This window comes from Vigna radiata, chromosome 6 (genome assembly GCF_000741045.1).
Source record: "Vigna radiata var. radiata cultivar VC1973A chromosome 6, Vradiata_ver6, whole genome shotgun sequence".
NCBI classification, from domain to species: Eukaryota; Viridiplantae; Streptophyta; class Magnoliopsida; order Fabales; family Fabaceae; genus Vigna; species Vigna radiata.
The window spans coordinates 5,186,218-5,208,121 of NC_028356.1; the positions used below are offsets into that span (position 1 = coordinate 5,186,218).

At 34.1% G+C, this 21,904-nt stretch overlaps 2 protein-coding genes across 7 annotated transcripts; one reads left to right on the forward strand and one right to left on the reverse strand.

The window, feature by feature from the left end:
* Nucleotides 1-1,793: 1,793 nt before the first annotated feature.
* LOC106765269 lies at nt 1,794-15,547 on the forward strand. 6 transcript variants are annotated; one of them, XM_014649830.2, is made up of 25 exons: nt 1,794-2,154; nt 2,383-2,513; nt 2,992-3,076; nt 3,336-3,389; nt 3,854-3,945; nt 4,056-4,159; nt 4,763-4,835; nt 5,490-5,937; nt 6,901-7,236; nt 7,366-7,572; nt 7,725-7,823; nt 7,918-7,990; nt 9,849-9,979; nt 10,119-10,404; nt 10,482-10,705; nt 10,784-10,908; nt 11,442-11,559; nt 13,014-13,069; nt 13,387-13,468; nt 13,547-13,730; nt 13,800-13,865; nt 13,939-14,129; nt 14,202-14,264; nt 14,802-14,937; nt 15,218-15,547. In XM_014649830.2, the coding sequence occupies exons 1-24, from the start codon at nt 2,107-2,109 to the stop codon at nt 14,907-14,909; spliced, it is 3,384 nt and encodes a 1,127-aa protein (XP_014505316.1). In that variant the 5' UTR covers nt 1,794-2,106; the 3' UTR covers nt 14,910-14,937; nt 15,218-15,547. The 6 variants fall into 6 exon arrangements, with proteins under 6 accessions (XP_014505316.1, XP_014505315.1, XP_014505320.1 ...); XM_014649829.2 differs by lacking the exon at nt 15,218-15,547 and having other exon boundaries at nt 14,802-15,016; XM_014649834.2 differs by lacking the exon at nt 15,218-15,547 and having other exon boundaries at nt 10,485-10,705; nt 14,802-15,016.
* Nucleotides 15,548-16,570: 1,023 nt separating this feature from the next.
* On the reverse strand, nt 16,571-18,424 carry LOC106764007 (40S ribosomal protein S26-1-like). Its single transcript, XM_014648199.2, has 5 exons — nt 18,311-18,424; nt 18,124-18,216; nt 17,941-18,025; nt 17,708-17,841; nt 16,571-16,849 (listed from the first exon to the last, which is right to left on the reverse strand). The coding sequence occupies exons 1-5, from the start codon at nt 18,311-18,313 to the stop codon at nt 16,775-16,777; spliced, it is 390 nt and encodes a 129-aa protein (XP_014503685.1). The 5' UTR covers nt 18,314-18,424; the 3' UTR covers nt 16,571-16,774.
* Nucleotides 18,425-21,904: the final 3,480 nt, after the last annotated feature.

Genomic DNA, 21,904 nt, shown 5'->3' on the forward strand with positions numbered 1-21,904 from the left:
TAAAGAGGTTTAAAATGACACTAACCNACATCTATGTTGTTATAGACGTCGGACATGGCTTTAACCGACGTCTAACAACAATTTTGTGTTTTAGTGCAGTTTTGATCCAGGCTTTCGATAGCATTGTGTAACAATTTCCTCTCGCTAGTTTCCTCACAAAAACAGCTTGCGTCTTTTGAATCTTCTAGTCCTTTCAACCCAAAACCGAATCTGGGTCCATGGCTACTTCCCATTAATCAACTGCAACAGAAAAAAATTACGGTGTCGAGAAGTAGACAAGGACCCAGGTTCCATTTTGGGTCGGGAAGAACTAGAAAACTCAAAGATCGTCACTCTTCTTGTGAGGAAACCAGCAAAGGGAGAATGTTGCACTATGTTACCCAAAGAGAGAATCAAAACTGCACTAAAACACAACACAAAGAAAGCAAATTGTAATTAGTTGAACGACAAGATAATCGATAAAAAACTAGAGAAAATTTAAACGGTAAGCATAAAAAAAACTACGCACCTGAGATGCAAGAGAGAAAAAGGAGAGGACGAAGACAATAACGTTATGAGAAACGACAATATAATGCCGCAAGAGATAAAATGTAGAGGTGCGCAAGCGAGTAAAAGAAGAGGAGAAGCAGAGAAAAAGGAGAAGAGATGAAGACGCGATCGGAAACTGAATGTCGAGAAGAGTCCGCGGTCTATTTAAAATGAAATGGGACGTCGGTTGCTCCAGAAACCGACGTCTAGGAAGCTGAAAAGATTGACGTTTAGGTTTCCTGTCAGGGTAGTTCACGTCGGTGCCCCTCACAGCCGACGTCTAAAACCCTCGAATTTGGTGAAAATACAGGAAATTAGACGTCGGTGCCCCTCAGAACGAACGTCTACATTGAAGAATTTTTGTCTTCCCGCCTTCTAGACAAGCCTTAGACGTCGGCGTTTGACTACGCGACGTCTAATTGCCTGGGGCATTAGGTGAACAACATTAATTGTAGCCCAATCGACGTTGCTTTTTCACGGGATCCGACGTCTATTTGACGTCTAAAGCTGAACCGGTTGACGTTTGATTTCTTGTCAGTGACGTAGACGTCGGTGCCCTTTCTAACCGACGTCTAAGCTCCTGGGAATTTGATGTTTAGCATTAATTGCAACCTACTAGACGTCGGTCCCCTGAAACACCGACGTTAATGAACTGTCTTATCACATACCTCAGGCAATTGGACGTCAGTTTGCGGCAGGTCTGACGTCTATGATGTCATAGACGTTGCCTGACATCGAAACTGACGTCTAGTTTTCCAATTTATTTACAATAATGCCACCGTGCAGTAGTAGACGTCGGATTTTCACGAAACGGACGTCTAAAGAGTGATGTTAAACAACGTTTTTGCACTAGTGATTGATCCTCCATTAGAATCTTAGCTTCTATCGTGCATGCCTTCTCCTACCTTACATCTTAAAATCTTAGAAATGATGAAATTACTCTTAGATAAGGGTAATTTTTTTAACCCAAACTTAAACCTATCACCTACCTTACATCATTTTAATTTTTTTTAAATATTTACACAGTGCAACCTCTTCACAGTGTCACGTATTCATCAAATTATACAACTAACTCATGTTTTCCCACGCTGACATATACATTGTTATGATTTTAACAGCATCACTAAAAAATACCTTATTAAATAGTTTTTAACTAAATATGAGATCTTAAAGGATTTTTTAAAAAAGTAGTACCATTTTGAACCAGAACTCGAAGAAGAGGACTAAATGGTATTTTAAACCTATTCTTTTTTAAAAGAAGAGGTGGACAGATAAAAGCAAAGTGGCTTCTATGGATCGATCTTAATTTTCGAATTATTTCGTGTGTAACTAATACTACTTGGTGTTCCGGCGTTCAGATCAGATCCCCAAATCATCTTTGAACTTTAAAGGTTGAGATCTAATGGTCCATGTGACCCTCGAGGCTTAGCATCACCGTCCATTTCAATAAGAAAACCGGGAGGATCACACATGCACGGTGCACCATACTGGTGATTCACACGGCACCTGAAGCACCAAGAAACAGAAAATCGAAATACAAAAACCAGAGGAAGCTCTTGGATTGGATCGTCGTCAACAATGTTCTCTCGATTATTCAATAAATCACCACCGGAACAACATCCTCAGGTACGTGCTCAATTTGTGCCATAAACTAACGCTATTCACGTTCATTGCAGATTTCAGCATCTTCGATTTTTTTCTTGTAGTGGTTACGAGTGCCGGTGCACAATGTTAAGGAGTTTTTTGTTTCTTTTGTTGACTAGTGCATTCATATTATATGAGTTTGTATTTCTTTATGACCACAAATCCTGAAACTGATGTTGTTTCTGAACCTTTTTTTGCGTCGCTGGGCAGCAGGACGTGGTGCACGACAGTGTTTCGTCGGCGAATTTCGATCCGCAAGTTGTTTTTCACTATGGCGTTCCATCTACCGCGTCTATTCTTGCTTTTGATCACTTCCAAAACCTATTAGCAATAGGAACACTGTGAGTTTTTATTGGTTGTGTTTATTGGCTTTAAGTTGGAACAACGCGTTCTTTCCATGTTTTCTGCCTTATTGGAATTCTCCGTTCGAATGATATCGAAATGGAGAATTCCTTTGTTAAACAACAGTCTATTTTTGATGTTATTGGAACTAGTTGATGAAATAATACGTTGCGCACTTTATCTTGTTATTGTTATTGAAGGGCATTTTGTATGTTCTGAAATATTATTTTTAACTATGTTTCTTTTTTTCTAACCATTCATAATTTCATCATTCCATTGTTGTGAAGATTGAGGGTTATTAGCTTAGATGTAGGAATATTTTTGTTTCTTTTTAGAATATTACAGTAGTTATCACTACATTGTGGCGTTGAGAGCTAGACAATAGTTACTAGCATTACTGCACTGTGACGTTGAGAGCTAGACAGTTTCGATTAGTGGCTTTTTGAGTTGACTTTGGCATTTTCCTCCCTCTTGTAGCGATGGAAGGATAAAGGTGTGCGGTGGCAACAATATTGAAGGGATTCTGATCTCTCCCAAGCAAGCACCCTTCAAGAATTTAGAGGTTTGTAATTTTGGACCAATGTTGATACCTGAAATTAAAGAGTGTCATCAATCATTTAATGGTGTATTTTGTTTTGCATTTTTTCTGAGTATTAGCATCTCTGGAATCCATGTATATGTGGCTATGTGTGGGTATGGCATTTATTTGCATGTTTATTGATGAGTGTTGTATATTAATTAAAGTTTAGAAATCCAATGGAATGATTTTGAGGAATTTCATGAATAATATTATATCTCATCGTTTTTAACTTTTCCCACAGTTCTTGGAAAACCAAGGTTTCCTTGTCAGCGTCTCAAATGATAATGAAATACAGGTAACTTACAAGTTTACTAGGGTTCTTTTAAACTGATTTATAACCAGGCACCCTCCGAATATGCTTTGTAATTGTTTGCAGAAAAATATGTTTTTGATGTACCAAAGTATTTTAATATTCTATTTTAATCCTTATAAAAATGTAATTCGTTACTAGTCCTTATATTTTCGCAGAAAATGTGTTTTTTTTTTACTGTTGATGAGGGACTAGAACCAGATCACTTTGGTCAATCTGATGGCATAATCATTAAAATTTTAAGTGACTAAAAAGGAATTTTGAGATATTTCGAGGTGTGAAAAACTTATGTTACCATTTTTTTTGGGTATTCCATATGAGCGTTCTTTCCTTTAATGCTTTTGTTTAACAATGTTTAACTTTTATACCAAGTTTTTCCCCGTACTCTCATTTTCTCCTTTCATCTGTTTCATTCACTAACCTGCTCAGTATGTTTCTGCTAATGGCAGGTTTGGGATTTAAAAAGCAAACAAATTGCTTCTGCCTTGCAGTGGGAATCCATCATAACTGCTTTCTCTGTTATTTATGGCACCAGTTACATGTAAAATACTTGTGTAGATAGTTTTCTGTCTGCATTTGAATGCTACTTTTTCTAATAAAACCTTTGTAAATGGGTGTATAAAAATTTCACCCTCTCTTATCGAAATTCAGGTATGTTGGAACTGAGTATGGGATGGTATATGTTTTGATGTTCGATTCTGAAGACAGAAAAATTAAAATATTGCCCTATTATGTTCCCACAAATGTTATATCTGGTAAGTACATATTCTTGTTACTCATTTACTCCTTTTTCTAATATTTATGTATGTTTACGTTTTGTACAGATGTTCTGTAACCATTTGACTTAAATCTTTAAGCTGTTGGGTGATGACATAAGATTTTTTTTGATATATCCCTCTTTATGCAAAATTCATTTAGGCTTGAGCTGTAATTAAAGTCAGATCTAAAACTATCTTATGTTGAAATAATATTTTGATGGTTTATTCAGAGGCTTTTATACCATGTTAAGGAATTGCTTGACCAAAATGTGTAAAAGCTTTAACTCTTACGCTAATGGTGTAGTCCTTCATGCCGACGTTTCTTGTGTACCTATTTTTATATATTCCATCATATTGAGGCTTTATAAGTTTCTATGGATTCTTATTAACCAACTTAGTAAACCTTGTGATAATCTTCAAGGAAATCTCCCTAGTGGAGCCAGATTATTTTGGCATTTCATAAATCTAACATAAGTTCGTACTTCCTAGCAAGCCACACGCTTGTTGCTAATACATAAGTTCGAGTTTTTTGCGCGGCTAATCAAATAGTTCTGAAAGTCTAACAGCTAACTTGTTGCAAACTGTTTCTCACCTTTGCAGAAGCAGCTGGAATGTCACTTGATCAGGTTTCAGTTGTCAGAGTTCTCCATCAACCATGTTCTGATGGAAACAGGCAAGACAGGAACATACTTAAAGTTTCTCTAATTGATTTCCTTATGTTCTATGAAGAAATTGTGAGACATGAATTTTAGGTAATTTTGCATCTCAGATTAGGCTAATTGGTTATTCTATTAAATAGTCATATATTTAGCATTTTCTAAATCATGTGTGGGAGTAAGTTTGAGCTCAGATAGATTTTACCACAGAACAAGGCTAACTTATAACCATAGGACATAAGTTTCGTTCATAATGATTTTGATGAAGTATATATGCAATATTTTAGCCATGATTTTAGGGGAAAGAAAAATTTTAATCATTTTTGTAGTGCGGCAATGGACTGTACTTAGGATTTTCAAATTCAAATGATCGGAGTTTCCTTTTGTTTGAAATATACAACACGAAGAATAAACTTATTCCAGATGTAATTCAACATAGAGTTTCTTATTGTTTCAAATTCAGTGCTAATTGCAAGCACTATATGGAGGACATCATCACAAAGTTAATTAGACTTGTTTAACATTCATTAACACATAAGATACATTCTTACACATGCATACATAGTAAACGTACATATACTTTCATGAATTTTTAAGGGAACTTAACTTTCGTATAATGTGTTTGGTATGTTCATGTTTTGGTTGATTTAATTGAAATTGTCATTTTGCAGATTACTAATTGCATATGAAAATGGTTTGATGGTACTCTGGGATGCTTCTAAAGATCGAATTGTTCTCATGAGAAACCACAAAGATATCAAATTAAAGAGAAAAATCGTGGCTAGTTATCTAAATGGCCCTAGGCCTCAGCTTTCTAATGATGAACTAGACCATGAAGAGCAGGAAAAGGAGATAAGCTCTCTATCTTGGGCATCTAATGATGGATCAGTTGTTGTTGTTGGTTATGTAGATGGTGATATAATGTTTTGGGATTTGTCAAGTGCTGACTTCCCCCAAGATCAACAAGTCAAAACATTGTCGAATGATGTTGTCAAGCTTCAATTATTGTCAGCTGACACAAGACTCCCTATTACTGTTCTACATTGGTTGGCCAATAACAAAGGGGGGAAACTTTTTGTCTATGGTGGCTGTGAGATTGGGTCTGAAGAAGTTCTGACGGTAAGCTTCATATGCATAGTGGCCATTTGATTTTAGTTTTTTAATAGTTATTGTGATAATTAAAAAACATCATGATGTTAACATTTGCAGGAAATTAAGCGCAGATGATAAAAAGTTTCCTTTGTTTTTGGTTATAGTTGTGGTGTTTGAATGTAATACCAGCAAAAAAAGCCATAATAATGAGCGCCCAAGTTCAAGTAGTCACAAGATCTTACCTAGAAAGGTAGTCTTGTGAATATTTCAGTGGGTGATGGGTGGAAGATTGTGTGAGGTGGGTATCTTGGTAGGAAAAGCATGGGTTTTATCCCGGTGATTGAAGAGGCTAGAGAAACACGGTCAAGGATCTATCTATACCCACTTTGAGAATGTTCCAGGATTTTAAGTTCGGAATCGGATATATTAATAACTTTTTATAAAAATTTGTTCTTAAATGTCATTATTTTATTAGCTTGTTTAAATTTATTGAACCAATCACAAGTCATCATATAAACATTGTAAAAAAGTTGTTGAAAAAACATTTTCCTTTAAGTTCCTTTGTAAAAAAGACCGATTTCAGACCTTCAATTGAAGGATTAGATAGACCAATTCCTACCAAACACGTCACATTAAAAAATAAAGGAAGCAAACGATCTTAGATTAATACAATAAATTATTGGTCTGTGCTTTTTTATTCTCTTTGTGCTTTTTTTTTTGTTATAAGTGCTCAGTATACATCTTGTTATCCTGATATAACGAGAACTTATGGAGTAAACACTGTTCATCTCTTGTTCATTATTTCTTTATTTTTGTTGAATAACAACTTCTGTTGAAACTGATTGTTGCAATAATTAGTATTTCACTTTTGCTACATTAGACTTGAAAATTGGGCATGTCATGTTGCCAGTGTCAGTAGGCTGTTGAGTTTCATAAACTTTATGTAGATAATTAATGAGTCACTACAATATGGTCTTTTCATGTTTACAGGTTTTGAGCATTGATTGGTCCGGTGGACTTGAAAATCTAAGGTGTACCGGCCGCATTGATGTTACTCTTCATGGTTCTTTTGCTGATATGGCCTTGTTATGTCGTGATTGCCATACTGTGGGAACTTGTAATGCGCTATCTGTATTGACAAGTCCTGGACAACTGGATATTTATGACAATGATTATCTGTCTTCTTTGATGTCCCAGAAAGAAAAGAAGACTTCTGTTCCCACAGTGCAGTATCCCATCCTCGTACCCACTCTTGAACCACACATGACAACTTCAAGGCTTGATGTGGTATGTCAAGATGTAAAGTCATTTAAAGCCTTGTTCAAGGTAATGTAGATGTATTAGATCGAAAGATTCTTTCTTTTCCGTGTCTAGCTGCTAACCCTATTTTCAATATTGTATAATGTTGAGCTTGCAGTGTCAACTCAACACTAATAGCATACAATGTCTGTGTAGATTCTTGAAGCTGGAAAGCAGCATTCAATACAAAATCAGAAAAGTATTGGTACAAAGTGGCCTTTGACTGGTGGTGTTCCAGGTCTTCCTTTCAAAGAAAACCATCCTATCATTCAAATATACATAGCTGGTTACCAAGATGGATCTGTTCAGATATGGGATGCCACATATCCTGCTTTGTCAATTGCTTACAGTATAAAATCTGAGGTTAGTGATCAGCTTATTTTGCAATCTACAATCTTTTATCCAGTGGTGATTTTCCCCCCACCTCCACCTTTGTTGCATTTGTATATTTATTGAAACTCATATATTGGAGACATGTTTGTCAATCGTGAAGAAAATTAATTTTTAATTGGCAGGTTGGTGATGTTAAAATTGGCAATGCAAGTGCGTCAGTATCAGCATTGGGCTTTTGCCCTGATACTCTACATCTCTCTATTGGTGATGAAAGTGGTGTTGTAAGATACATTAGTACTTAGAATTATTCATTTTTTTTTATTCAGGAGTCTTGACCTCAAATGCCTGGTAATTGTATGCTATGAACATATGTAGGTACGTCTATATGCTCTAATAAGAAGCTCAAATACCACATCTGTGCACTTCGTGACAGAAAATGGAACTGAAGGTTTGGTTCTTTCTTGTTTTTATTTGAATTGCAAACAAATTTTCTCTTGATTTGTTTCAAGTGTTGAGTCGCTTTTACAGTTACTAATCTTTATATACCTTGCTCCATTGCCATCTTGTGATGACAAGTGTAGTGGAAAAAGTTTCGGTTTGTTTGAAGAGTTGGACATGTCTGCCTACTTTGGAGATCAATTTTTAAATCTTTTTTACGAAGTTTTGTGGGTGACAAAGGAGAATGAGGCACTTTGCAGTTATGCTCTGTCTTGGAGTATTGTGCACCTGCTTGGAATTTAATGCTAGAAAGGAGAAATTTAACTTGAGCTCTGTGCTCCCTTACCTATCATGGGATAAGTATATTTACCTAATTATATTGTAGTTGTTGGATATCCTTATCAACCAAAGATACAACTAAAATTATAATATGGAGGGTGCAAAACCTCATCTAAAAAAGTAGTCTTTGTGAGGTTGAAAGGCTTAAAGTTCACTTTTAAGATTGTATCATAACACATGTGAAGCTATTCTAGCGAGGGTTGTTGGACCTATAACTCTAAAAGACAGATTATATAGGGAAGGACAAGATGAACTAGAGTGGTGTAGGTACACCAAGCTCGTTGCGATGATTTGACTGAGCCACCTATGCAACACAGTTGTGAGGCATGCAAAGAGGGTTATAATAGTGGTATTTCCCTCCTCCATAAACTCATTCTCCATCCAAGCTTCTAATTTAGGATACAATTCTGGCAATGAATCAATCACGTGGACCATGAAACTCTCACTTCATCAGAGTAAGAACGAGTAGATGAAGGTCAATGGAGTTCCTTGACCATGCTCATGGATATCCAAGATTGAACATGGCCTGTGCATTAGAATGTGATTTGTTATTCGTGTAAATTTGAATTAGACTTAAAATTTACTTTCATATGACTATACTTGATATTCTCAACATAAGATATGTTAAACTTAAAGTTTACTTTCTACATAATGAGAAAAACAAGAAAAGCAAAATATTACTATGGCTGGTTTACCATAAGCCTACCATCAATTATTTTCTGCACGGAAAATGCTTCCACAAGAGTAATGATAATCTAGACAAGGGGACAGAACCCACTAAACATGAACCTAACACACCTAGTACGAGGAAGAATGACATTTTTTAACACTTGTATTTTTTACTGCGAACTTATAATCGTAATGCATTTTTATGTTTATGAATAAGCTGTGTATAGTAAAAGTGTAGTACAGGAGATTATACAAGCTTTTTTTTATGACAGGTAAAAACTGTTACGTTAGATTCACGGGCCTCCAGTTGATTGAGAAAGATTACATTAATATAAGTTTGAGTAAACTCTAAAATGTTTTAAATACTCAACTGGTCTTGATGGAGTTTCCTCTGTCCCCATATCCTTCCCATGATTTTTGTAACCTTAGATTTTGATGCAGAATTTGAGCTGTTATGAACAATAATCAGACTGAAACACAAAAATATATGGGAGGAATCAAGTTACTCTAACTTTAAAAGTGTTATTCCCCATCCTAACCTTTTCTTTTAATCTAGTAGTTCTAAACCGTAACTCATTTTATTGGTCGATGAGAATAAAATGAAAGGTTATGTAGTTACTTTTAGAATAGTTCGGTCCTTCTTTATGTGTGTGTGTGTGTATATATCATTTTTCTATATAATCATGATACTAATCAGTAAGCCATATCAATAAAAAAAAAGGTGTTTTTCCGATTTGCTCCCTGATTGCCATGGGGAATTTGAATAGCTTGCTTGTCAATGACCTTAGTTGCTTTATGCTAAAAAAATGATTAAATATTTATAAATCCAGATTTTAACCTGGTTTTTTTTATTGGGACAGCAGTTCATGACACGCATCAAGGGGATGGACCTAATTGCAAAGCTGTGTTTACCCTTCAAAATTCTGCTGTATACGGCTTACAATTTGCAAACCATGGAAGAAGACTTATTGTTGCATATGAACATGGGCAGGTGAGATATCGATTCATTTTTTCCCCTTTTGAAGGAAATGGATTATTTATTTTTGGTCACCTGATCGAGTTGTTGAGTGGCTATTTAAATTAAACCACTACTGAGTTCCCAACTTATATTTTTCTAATCCACTTTACAGGTGGCTATGCTTGATATAAGTTCATCAACAGTTTTGTTTCTCACGAAAACTGAATCTAACACTTCTTCAGCAGTTGTTTCTATGAATGCAATATTTTCAGACAGTAGCTCGAGTAATACACAGGACTCTGTATCTGATATTTCTGACAATCCTGGAATGGGGCTAGTCTATGTTGTGACAAGGGATGCACACTTTGTTGCAATAGATGCTGTGACAGGGAATATAGTTTGCAGTAGGACCACTAGCCCCAGAATAAAATCAAATGCAATTTCAATGTATATTATAGGCAAGTAACTTTTATGATAGAATTTAATATTATAAACTGTTGAAAGTTTTATTACTTATGTTGCTGTTTTATCTCAGAAGGTAGCACTTCTACCCTACCCGCTGAAAAATCATCCCCCAATTCGCCTCAGAAGAGTGATTCTGCGATCCAAGCTAACGTCCAATCTGAAAATGCACAAGTTGAAGTTAAAATTGCTACTACCGTAGAAAATTCATATTTTGGGCAGATATTATCGAACTCACTCATTTTACTTTGTTATGAGAGCGAATTGAGCATACACACTTTAAATTTTGTGTTTGAGGTGCTGCACTTCACGCCCATCTTCCTTCAAATTTCAATCCATTCCTTCTTACTGGTTAATGAAATTTCCTAGTAACAGGGTAGTAGTAACTACTTCCGCAAGGTGGACCTTGTTCAACGTTGCTGCTGGACTACAATCTTTAAGAAAAATGAAAAAGAGTATGTTCTGGTTCTTCTGTATCAGAGGGGGAACATGGAATTAAGGTGAAGTGCCGATACTACAATGAATATGTATTTTTCTATACTTTGTTCTGGTAACACTATGCAGTTCATGAGTGAAGCCACATTTAAATGAAAATAGCCAACGCAACCCCACCCATCAAAAAGAAAAAATTTATGACTTTCTTTCTTTTAAAGTAAAAATTGAATTTTGTGATGATCTGTATAAATTGATTTGCTATCCTTCAAATAAATAGTATTATAGTGGAGATCCATTGATTTTATATTATTTCTTACTGAGCCTTGGATTACCCCACATCCCAATATTAAAGTCCCAGTTTGCTGCATGGAGCATCTTTAATAATTTTTCATCCTGATTGATTATAGATATGCTGTAGGAGAAATCGTATACATTTGGGCTCTGAATATGAAGTAGTTATTCTAGAACAATTTTCCTGTTGAGTTATTGCTGTATCATAAAAGCTTTTTAGGTTATCATATCCCACTTAATTACATTCCCCACTCGCCCTGTTTTTTTATTTTGATAAAGTCTAGATGGATTTTATCTCGCTGAGCAGGTCCTTGCCAGCTTTGGAAGTGTTAGGAGAAATTTCTTTAATGTCAATACTCAGATGGAACTTGGAAATTAACATGGAGAAGACAATATGTTCTTCGTCAAATGGAAAAATTATCCTGGTTTGATTTTTTTTTTCAATGAAGCTATTTCTTATGTCCTGCCAAAACTTACATGATCTATTGTTGTCTTAAGCTTGATATGTCATTTCATGTCTGAGAAAATTTAAAATATTTACACATTTGTTGGATACTGATTAAGAAAATAAAAATATACTGTAATGGGCATTTGGCAGATTCTGTGTTCCTAGGTTCCATTAGTTGGATTTGGACTAGATTTCATCTTTATTTACCTTAAAAGAGATTTCTTGTGTATAAAATCCATACTTGTTTTAATTTGTATAGATTAGGAAAATGTTGCATTTTAGTCTCCTATATTAGTGTATAGTTTTTGTTTTATATTTCTGCCTTGTAATTCATATTTGATCAAGGAATGGAGAAAACACAACTTTCTTCCTAATCTACAATACCAATTGTGCAATCAACCAATATATTTATTCATTTAAAGATATTCAAACAGTTAATTATGGAATGATACTAGTATAAGTTTAAAGGAAAAAGGACAAGATGTATGAAAGGAAAAAGTGGAAACCTATTTCTTGGGGTCCACCAACACACACCCAATGATTGGGATTTAACAGAATTTCTAAGTGGCAAGGGAGCTAGAGGGGATCTGGCGAGGAACATTTTCTGCATGGAAGAAGTGTGTCAGGTACTCCCATGGGGAAATCCATTCAGATAGCGTCAAAATCTCTATATAACCAACTAGTTAGAACTTAGAAATTTGACCCTTGCTACCCTTATTTTAATCCTAAATAGTGCAAAAAAAAATATGGGTAAATGATGCCCCTGCCACTAGGCTTAGGAGATGTATATATTACACTGCCTTCTATTTATTTTGAAAATATACACTCCCCTTCCTATGATAAATTAATATATGGTACGCTTTAATCTATTTTAAAGCTTAGGTTCTTATGGGTGATATTTTTTTTCTCTCTGATTCTCTATATCTTCAACAACTATTGAGTCCATATTATTGACTTTTGGATTCATAAAGATGAAATTAAGAGTTTGGTGAAGTTCCAAAACCAATAGCAAAAGTTTTTGAAATTTCATTTATTCTAAATTCTTGAAATTGATAATATAAATTTAAAATTAATTGTCACTGCTCTGAAATTTAGACAGGAAAAATGCCACTGAAAAGCTCATTAATAGTTATTCACTATCCCTGAGAGGTTTGTTCATATCAAAATGAAGCATGGTATATTTTTATCTGAATTGACGAGAGTGTAATTTATAGGGGGAGTACAGTGTAATTTATAGGGGAGTACAGTGTAATTTAAGGGGAAAGGAATGCAATTTATTAGAAATATTGAACTCGAGCACCACCTAAGTGGCCTAGTTCCCCGTGCTTTAAATAATGGCTATTGCATGCAACTCCTGCTGTTTTTACAAATGAAGTGATTTCAAAGTTGTTTTGTTTTTGGAATCAGACTCATGGCTATCTTGTTTTACAGGTCAATGAGAATGAAACTGCCTGCATATCACTATTGAACTGTGAAAATGAGCTCTGGTAACTTCATTATTCCTCTCTATTCTGACCATATTCGTTTTATTGAGAAATTAGAAATCAATCCTTAACCCCAATTTTTATAGCTATCGTTAATATTTGAACCATTGGATAAATTGTTTCAGTATAGAAAAACTTTTTATAACAAGTTAAATGAAATCAAATTTGGGTCCTGCTACCAAAAAGAGCCTGGGACAACCGATAGGTGGTTTGCGAATGTGATCAACCTCCTTAAAAGAATGCTTGTGAAATTTATACGTATATAGTCTCACAAGTAATTAGAACTTCGGTTTCCATTATGAGCTTTCAAATTCTTGTAGGATTCCAGAGTCTTTTCCTTGTCTTCATGATGAAGTTCTTGCAGCTGCAGTAGATGCTACTCAAAACCAAACTGAAAGACAGGTCTAGCTTTTTCAGGCTTGCAGTTCTCTCCCATTATTTTTTTTTTCTAGACTTGTAATTCAATTTATCTTGCTATAGGGAGCATCTGGCATCTTTGTTAATATAGCTAAGAACTTTAAGGCGGGGAAAGCAGATCAGAATGCAAATCAAGCAGTTCAAACTAATAGATTGGAAAATTTAAAACAATTATTCTCTAGTCCTCCTTTCTTAAAGTCTTCCTCAAGCACAGTAGATAACCAAGATCCTTTTGCCCTTGAGATAGGTTTGTCCTTAACATTTTCTACTGCCAACTATTCTTTATTTTCTTAAAATGGTACCTTATCTTTTACAGATGACATTCTAATTGATGAAGCTGTAGTCTTTTCATCTCCAAAGAAAATCGATATTGTCAAGAGAGGTACATCATATTCTTTTATTTCTCCCGAAAGTATTACATGATTTATCTTTTGAATATTGAGGTCGCCTTGCAGATAAAGAGAAAGAAACAGACAGACCGAAATTATTTGATAAAGGGAAAGGAACAGACATACTGAAATTATTTAATGATAAAGGGAAAGCAACGGACAAGCAGAAACTATTTGAAGATACAAGCACAGACTCGAAACCAAGAGCTAGAACAACTGAAGAAATTAAAGCTAAATACAGAAAGACAGGGACGGGGGTAAATCGCAGTTCTTAAAACCCTGTAATTTACGCATTTTACTCACATGTCTTGACTTTTCACTGGTTTCAGGATGCCTCCGCAGCAGCTGCACTTGCAAGGGATAAACTTCTAGAGCGCCAACAAAAGCTCCAGGTATATTGTTATTATTATTATTTGACTCCTTTCTCCATTACTTGGATGTTGTTTTCTAGTCAATAGTACAAAATCAATTATGATAAATAAGCGTAATAATTAGAAATTAATCATCATAATTTTTCATAACACTTAATTTCAAACCTCTTCTTTTCAAAAAACATAAAAATCTGAATCGCCAAATAAAAATTCCATTTTTAACGAGGCTCTGAAAACAGACGTTTCTTGTTTTACTTTTAACACGTAGACGATTTTGTCGGGTTTATGTAAGATGGTTGAGGTACCATTGAAGGCTGTTGACAGGCCTACCTTCTCTTGAGATGTATCCCATTCCAAATGAGCTCCCTGTGTTTTCTCATGTAACTCTCGCTTCTGTTTTCAATTACATCGTTTAATACTTAAACAATATTCCTTAAATTTCCAGGTTTATTCACAAGATTACTACAATGAGAAATCAAAGTGTTTTACTATGAATTAAGTTAGCTGGACTTCTTCCAAATGTGCTTATTTATTATTCTTTCCCGTTTTTTAAACTAGTTGCTCAACGAACGCACTGAGGAGTTGCAAAATGGGGCGCAAGACTTTGCATCCATGGCAACTGAACTTGCTAAAAGAATGGAAAATCGTAAATGGTGGCAGTTATGATTGTTTGTATGACTTATTGCTTTCGTCAATACGTACCCTTTGCATACTTTTTTGTAAACTCAATTATTATTATCATCATTTTTACATAAAAAATAATTATAATAAGTTAGTGGAAATGTTAGTGTTTCCTTTTTTTGTTGTAAAATAAATAGTTTTAAAAAATTTAAATAGTAAAATAATTATTTAAATAATTTGGTTAGCGATGTAAATTCATTAAATTGGTATCATATATATATATATATATATATATATATATATATATATATATATATATATATATATATATATATATATATATAATCATTAAAATATTTTTGTAATTTAATTCTTGTGTACAGAGCATAATTTTCGAACTGGTATGCTATAATAATATAATAAGCCCCAATAAGAGCTACATAACATTGAAGACAAATTGAGATAAATGATTAAAAAGTGAAAAAAAGAACAATAAAATCAGTAACATGAAAAGTGAAAACCGAGTTATATTTTCATGGCAGCTTGACAATTTATGAACATTTCTCCTTTTCTATATTTTATTTCAGACCACTTTGTTGTTTCTTTGTCATCATTAACAATTTAAAAGTAAATATACAAAAGGTCATTTTGTAAATTGAAAAGTCCTTTATATCCATTATAAAATTCAATATAATACTTAAATTTAAATTGAACAAAAAAGTAAATTTAATCAGTAACAAAATACAATATATAATTATAAATCAATAAAACATGTAACTAATTCAATAGAGTTTTTAATATCATTAATTTTGTTAGTTCTTTCCCACTTGACTTTCCATAATGCAAGTTACATTCAAAATAATTTATTCAAAAATGATTTGGATCGAATCTTTTTAAAAACAAAAGTTTCTAGAAAAATATACCCTTATATATATATATATATATATATATACCTTCCTTTACAAGGCTAGACTATATAGCTATTATAAAAAAACCTTATTAAATTTATTACTATAAACTAACACCATGAATAAAACAAATTTAAAAATATGCATATATATATATATATATATATATATATATATATATATGCATATATAAATTTTGGTCAAATGAAATTAACTTTCAAATTTAACAAAAGTATAAATCAATCTTGGATTAACCAATTTAAGTCAGGTTGAATATGCGGCATAACATCAAGTAAAAAAGTAAATGTCATTTTAATAAAAGAAATATTCAAAATTCAATTTAAGTTGGTTTTCCGTATAACAGTTTTTAATATATATAAAACGAAACCAAATTCAAAATTCAAAATTCAATTTTAAGTACACAACGAAATAAAACCTAAAAAACGAAAGGCCCAATTTCAATATAAAGAAAACAGATGAGATCTTTACAAATAAATTAAAGTAAATATAAAAACCTTGAATTGAATTAAACCAAATTCAAAGCTAACAAAAGCATTGGAATTCAGTAAATCATATAACAAACAGGATACAAAATATTAAGAAACTAAAGATGTCAGTTTCAAAAGCATAACTATATACCGGGTTCAACTTCAATATTCTTTTCCAAAACGCTGTAGCTTATCGTATTATATCAGGTTCCACTTCCATGATACATTTAACGGGAGAACTATCAAATTGATGAATTTATCAAATAGTTGAATTTTTCGTATAAAAACCAAATCAGTATAAAGGAAGATATGATGTTCAAATTACTGAAAGTCATCATATAAATCAGGTTCACTATCATAAACGCCGCGAAGTTATAACCAGAAAGATATTATCCAACAACTAAAGCAGATAATTAAAACAAAATATCCCTCCACAAAACTGATTTTAAAAATTAACCAACAAAGAAAATTCTTATAAATTTAATTCAGCAAAAACATCAAGACTGATTTGCTCTTAGGTTCGGACAGGAGCTCCTGCACCAGCAGGACGAGGTGCTTGACCAGGCTGACCAGGCCTTGGTGCATCGTCCTGGCAAAGTACAAACAAACTCATCAAAAACACTCCAACAAGAGCATGTCTCACATTAATTCATGATCCAAAATAAATATTAATCAGTCATGAACAATAACTTCACATCCAAATGACATTTTCCAAATGCAACTAAATCAATTTGTACATTCAAAAAACATTAATTAACTCGTTAATATGTAAGTATGCATGTCTCCATCAATTTCTCACCAAAATAGAGAAAAGCAGATACACAAATGTATAATGAGTTCTGGATCACACAGCTCAAATGTAAAAGTAAAAAAAAAAAAAGTCTGATATGATTGGGTGCAAATATTAGATGCTTCCAGTATTGCCAAACTCTCCATCCACAATATCAAGAACAAACCAACTAATTTTGGCTCTAAAATATTACTCTAACTATTATTTCTAATACTTCTAGAACTCCTTGATTAGTATTTTCAACTTTAAAGAACAGATTATTAGGAACGTGATAACTCAAGAATAAAATTGACTACATACTCCAATATCAATATGACCAAACGCGAGATGTGAAGGGTAAGTTTTTTTAGAAATATGCGATATAGTGTTTTAATATGAAAAGTATTTCTATGATATCAAAATGGTTGACCATCGAAAATTCAATCAACAGACTCAGTCTGTACACAAAACGACTCAATCTGTACACAAAACCAAGTTATATGTTCTACTTACGAATATCAAGAGGTGTATAGCTTCATTTTTTTTAACATTCAAGTGATGAAACACCAGACAGAACACAAGTTTATCAAAACTGTCTTAATTCAATCAAAAACACAGCACAAAACAAAAACAAATTATATCGAAAACAACATAATGGAAAAGGGTAAAACAAGCTACCCTGCGCCTGATGAATCGCTGCGGAGGCTCACGCTTCCTCCTGTCAGTGCGGGATCGTACCCTAACAACATGAGAGTGGATAGCACACGAAACACAGTACTGCATCTTCACATACAGTTTGGGAAGCGTGTATTCTACACATAATATCAATGAAAAATAAAATAAATCAAAAAATATGAAATTTTCACAAAAAAAAAAATTATACAATAGAAGGAAAAGAATTTTAGTATTACGCTCGTAGACACAAGCCTCCTGCACATCTCTGACTGCAGCCTGTTCAACAATGTTCCTCACGAGAAACCTCTTGATTGCCTTGTCCTAGTTTTATTATTTTCAGAAAACGAAAAAAAGTTAAGAATCGAAACGGATGGAATTGAAAATTGAAAATTAGAAAATGAGAAAAGGGAACCAAAAACCTTAGGGCAGCATTTGCCGCAGTTGGAGCAACGAATGAATTTGACGTGGCCACGACCGTGCTTGTTGCGACCTCCATTCCTGCGCTTGAACGTCTGCAGAGAAAAAGATCGATCGAAAAATGAGAAAAGGAAGAAGAAAGGCTTCGATGAAATTGCAGAAAATAAGGAGAGAGAAAAGATCTCTAACCATGGCGAGTGGTTCCTGCAAGTTCCTCTCTAGGGTTTCTCAGTGCTGCGGCTGCTAGAGTGAAACAGAAGCACAACACCCTCTTTTATACCCCAATTTCTAATTAGGTTAATTTTACTAATTTTAATAAAATTCTTTAATCTTCTAATTTTATATAACAGGGAGGCCACCTCATTTTTTCTATTTTTAATAAAAGACTTTCATATTTTTATATTTTAATTTAAAAATATTACATTGAGTGAAACTTCATTAAAATATGGCATTTGTGAAATAAAGTTTTAGAATATAATAAAAAAAACAACTGTTATATTTATTTTTTATGAAAATTATTTATTTTAAATTTTAAAATGTATTTATTTATTTATTTAATTTAAAGACGGTGTATTATTTTTAAAAGGATGAGAAATGTGAGTAGTGATTGTTTTATTTTATTAACATACAAAAGAGGTGGGTTTCACTAAAACCCTGAAAGACACTATTATCCATTTAAAAATTTAGAAAGATATTAACTGTTATTTTATTTAAAAGCATAAACAGGTCAAATGTTTATTTTAAAAGTATGAGATATGAATATAATTTATAAATATATATTTTTAAAAATTACTATCTATTTTGAAAGTTTAAAGTAATATAAAGTTAATTATTAAATAAAATATTGGTATAATATTAATATATATATAGTTTATTTTAGAAGTATGACATATGAATATAATACGAATATAATACTTGATAATTAAACTGTAAAATAATTTTAGAGGATTTGATTGATCTCTCATAATTTTCTATTTATAATAATAAATTGATACAAGAGTACATGATAATTAGAGTAACCTAGATACAATATAATTATGATAATTAAAGTCACCTAGACAATATAATCATGATAATTAGAGTAACCCTAGACACAATATAATCATGATAATTAGAATAACCCTAGACACAATATAATCATGATAATTAGAGTAACCCTAGACACAATATAATCATGATAATTAAAGTAACCCTAGACACAATATAATCATGATAAATAGGATAAATATCCTAACACTCCCCCTCAAGCTGGAGCATATAAATTGTATATACCAAGCTTGGAACAAATAAACTCAATCCGATGACCCCTTAATGATTTAGTCAATACATCAGCGAGTTGATCGTTTGACCCAATAAACTCAGTACATATTTCTTTAGTCAACAACTTTTCACGAACAAAATGACAATCAATTTCTATATGTTTAGTCCTCTCGTGAAACACTGGATTTGATGCAATGTGGAGCGCAGCTTGATTGTCGCAATACATCTTCATAGTATGGATGTCACAGAATTTAAGCTCTTGAAGGAATTGTTTCACCCATATAAGTTCACATGTTAGTAACGTCATTGTCTTATACTCAGCTTCCGTTATTGATCGAGCTACTACATTTTGTTTCTTACTTTTCCATGAAATAATGTTTCCTCCCAGAAAAACACAATATTCTGTAGTAGACCGTCTATCAATAGGCGAGCCTGCCCAATCTGCATCATAATACCCAAAGACTTAAATGCTTCCTTTATCTTCATATAACAGTCCTTGCCCGGGAGCCTTTTTGACATACCTTAGAATGCGAATGAGAGCATTCCAGTGGTCAACACATGGGGCCTGCATGAACTGACTAACCACTCCAACTGCAAATGATAGATATGACCTTGTAATAGTGAGATAAATCAGTTTTTCAACCAGTCTCCTATACCTCTCTGGATCAGAGAATAATTCACCTTCTTCTATCTTTAATTTCTGGTTTGGGTCCATGGGATTGTCTACCGGTCTGCAATCAATCATGCCTGTTTCTTGTAATATATCAAGAGCATACTTCCTTTGGGAGATTACAACTCCATCTTTTGATTGCGCTACTTCAATGCCTAAGAAGTATTTGAGACTTTCAAGATCCTTGGTTTGAAAATGTATACACAAGTACTCTTTCAGTTGAGATATTCCAACAACATCATTTCCTGTAATGACAATATCATCAACATATACTATTAAGTAAACACATTTCCCAAGAGAAGAATGACAGTAAAAAACCAAATGGTCTGCTTCACTGCGTTTTAGCCCAAATTTTTGAACAATGGAGCTAAACTTTCCAAACCAAGCACGTGGTGATTGCTTGAGGCCATATAGAGATCGATGCAGTTTGCATACCATACCAGACTCCCCCTGAGCAACAAACCCAGGAGGTTGCTCCATATAAACTTCTTCCTCAAGATCACCANATAGAGATCGATGCAGTTTGCATACCATACCAGACTCCCCCTGAGCAACAAACCCAGGAGGTTGCTCCATATAAACTTCTTCCTCAAGATCACCATGTAGGAAGGCATTCTTGATATCCAATTGATGAAGTGGCCAGTGACGAATGGCTGCCATGGCAAAGAAGAGGCGAACAATAGTCATTTTCGCGACAAGAGAGAAAGTATCACAATAATCAAGACCATAAACCTGAGTGTAACCTTTTGCAACAAGCCGAGCTTTGAGCCGATCAATTTCACCATCAGGGCCGACTTTAACTACATACACCCATCGACAACCAACAGCCTTTTTGCCCGGGGGAAAGGGCACCAACTCCTAAGTATTACTGTGGTCAAGAGCTTGCATTTCCACAATCATAACTTGTCGCCATCCAGGATGACCAAGTGCTTCTTTGACATTCTTGGGTATAACAACAGAGGACACTGAGGTTAAAAGAGAAAAATAGGAGGGCGACAATCGATGATAGCTAAGAAAGTTATAAATGGGATGGGGGTTTCGAGTGGAACGAGTACCTTTTCTGAGGGCAATTGGTCATGCTGAATCATTTGCACCAGGAGGCGTGGGAGGAGGTGACGAGGGAGAAGAATCTAAAGCAGGAGATTCGCCATTGTCTTGGGGAGGTGGACTATCCATTGGGGCCCTGTGTGGGATGACCTCAGTATGTGGAGAATCGGGTGCAGGAGGGTGGTGATCAGCACTTAGAATGACAGAGACAGTGGAGCTATTTGACTCAGCCATCGGAATAGGATGGACTTGTTGGAGGATAGAAACATCTTGAACAGATGGAGAGAAGTAAGGAGTCTGTTCAAAAAAAGTGACATTAGCTGACATGTAATACTTCTTAGTTTCAGGAGAGTAACACCGATATCCTCTTTTAAGTCGGGAATAGCCTAAGAAGACACATTTGAGAGCGCGAGCAGAGAGTTTGTCTAGACTTGGAGTCATGTCATGAACAAAACATACACAACCAAACACTCGGGGAGATGTATGAAAGAGAGGATCATTAGGAAACAAAATGGAGAAAGGGACTTTATTATCAAGAGAAGAGGAGGGCATCCTATTAATAAGATAACATGCAGTTAAGATGGCATCTCCCCAGTGATAGACAGGAATATGGGCACCGAGCAAAAGGGTACGAGCAATTTCAACCAAGTGTCTATTTTTTCGTTCTGCTATACCATTTTGCTGTGGTGTAAGATACCATGTGAACTCAAGATAGCAGAAAAGGGGGATGAGAAATACTCTTTTGCATTATCACTTCTTAATATTTTGATTACTTGACCAAATTGATTCTTGATTTCATTCAAAAA

What these genes read in the sequence shown, in the direction of transcription:
- LOC106765269 (XM_014649830.2), top strand. Translation starts at nt 2,107, where the DNA reads ATGTTCTCTCGATTATTCAATAAATCACCACCGGAACAACATCCTCAG. An exon ending in CACCCTTCAAGAATTTAGAG is followed by an intron (nt 3,077 to 3,335) that starts GTTTGTAATTTT and finishes CTTTTCCCACAG; the next exon opens with TTCTTGGAAAACCAAGGTTT. An exon ending in GGTCTGAAGAAGTTCTGACG is followed by an intron (nt 5,938 to 6,900) that starts GTAAGCTTCATA and finishes TCATGTTTACAG; the next exon opens with GTTTTGAGCATTGATTGGTC.
- LOC106764007 (XM_014648199.2), bottom strand. An exon ending in GGAGGCTTGTGTCTACGAGC is followed by an intron (nt 17,842 to 17,940) that starts GTAATACTAAAA and finishes TATTATGTGTAG; the next exon opens with AATACACGCTTCCCAAACTG. An exon ending in AGCGATTCATCAGGCGCAGG is followed by an intron (nt 16,850 to 17,707) that starts GTAGCTTGTTTT and finishes GTACTTTGCCAG; the next exon opens with GACGATGCACCAAGGCCTGG.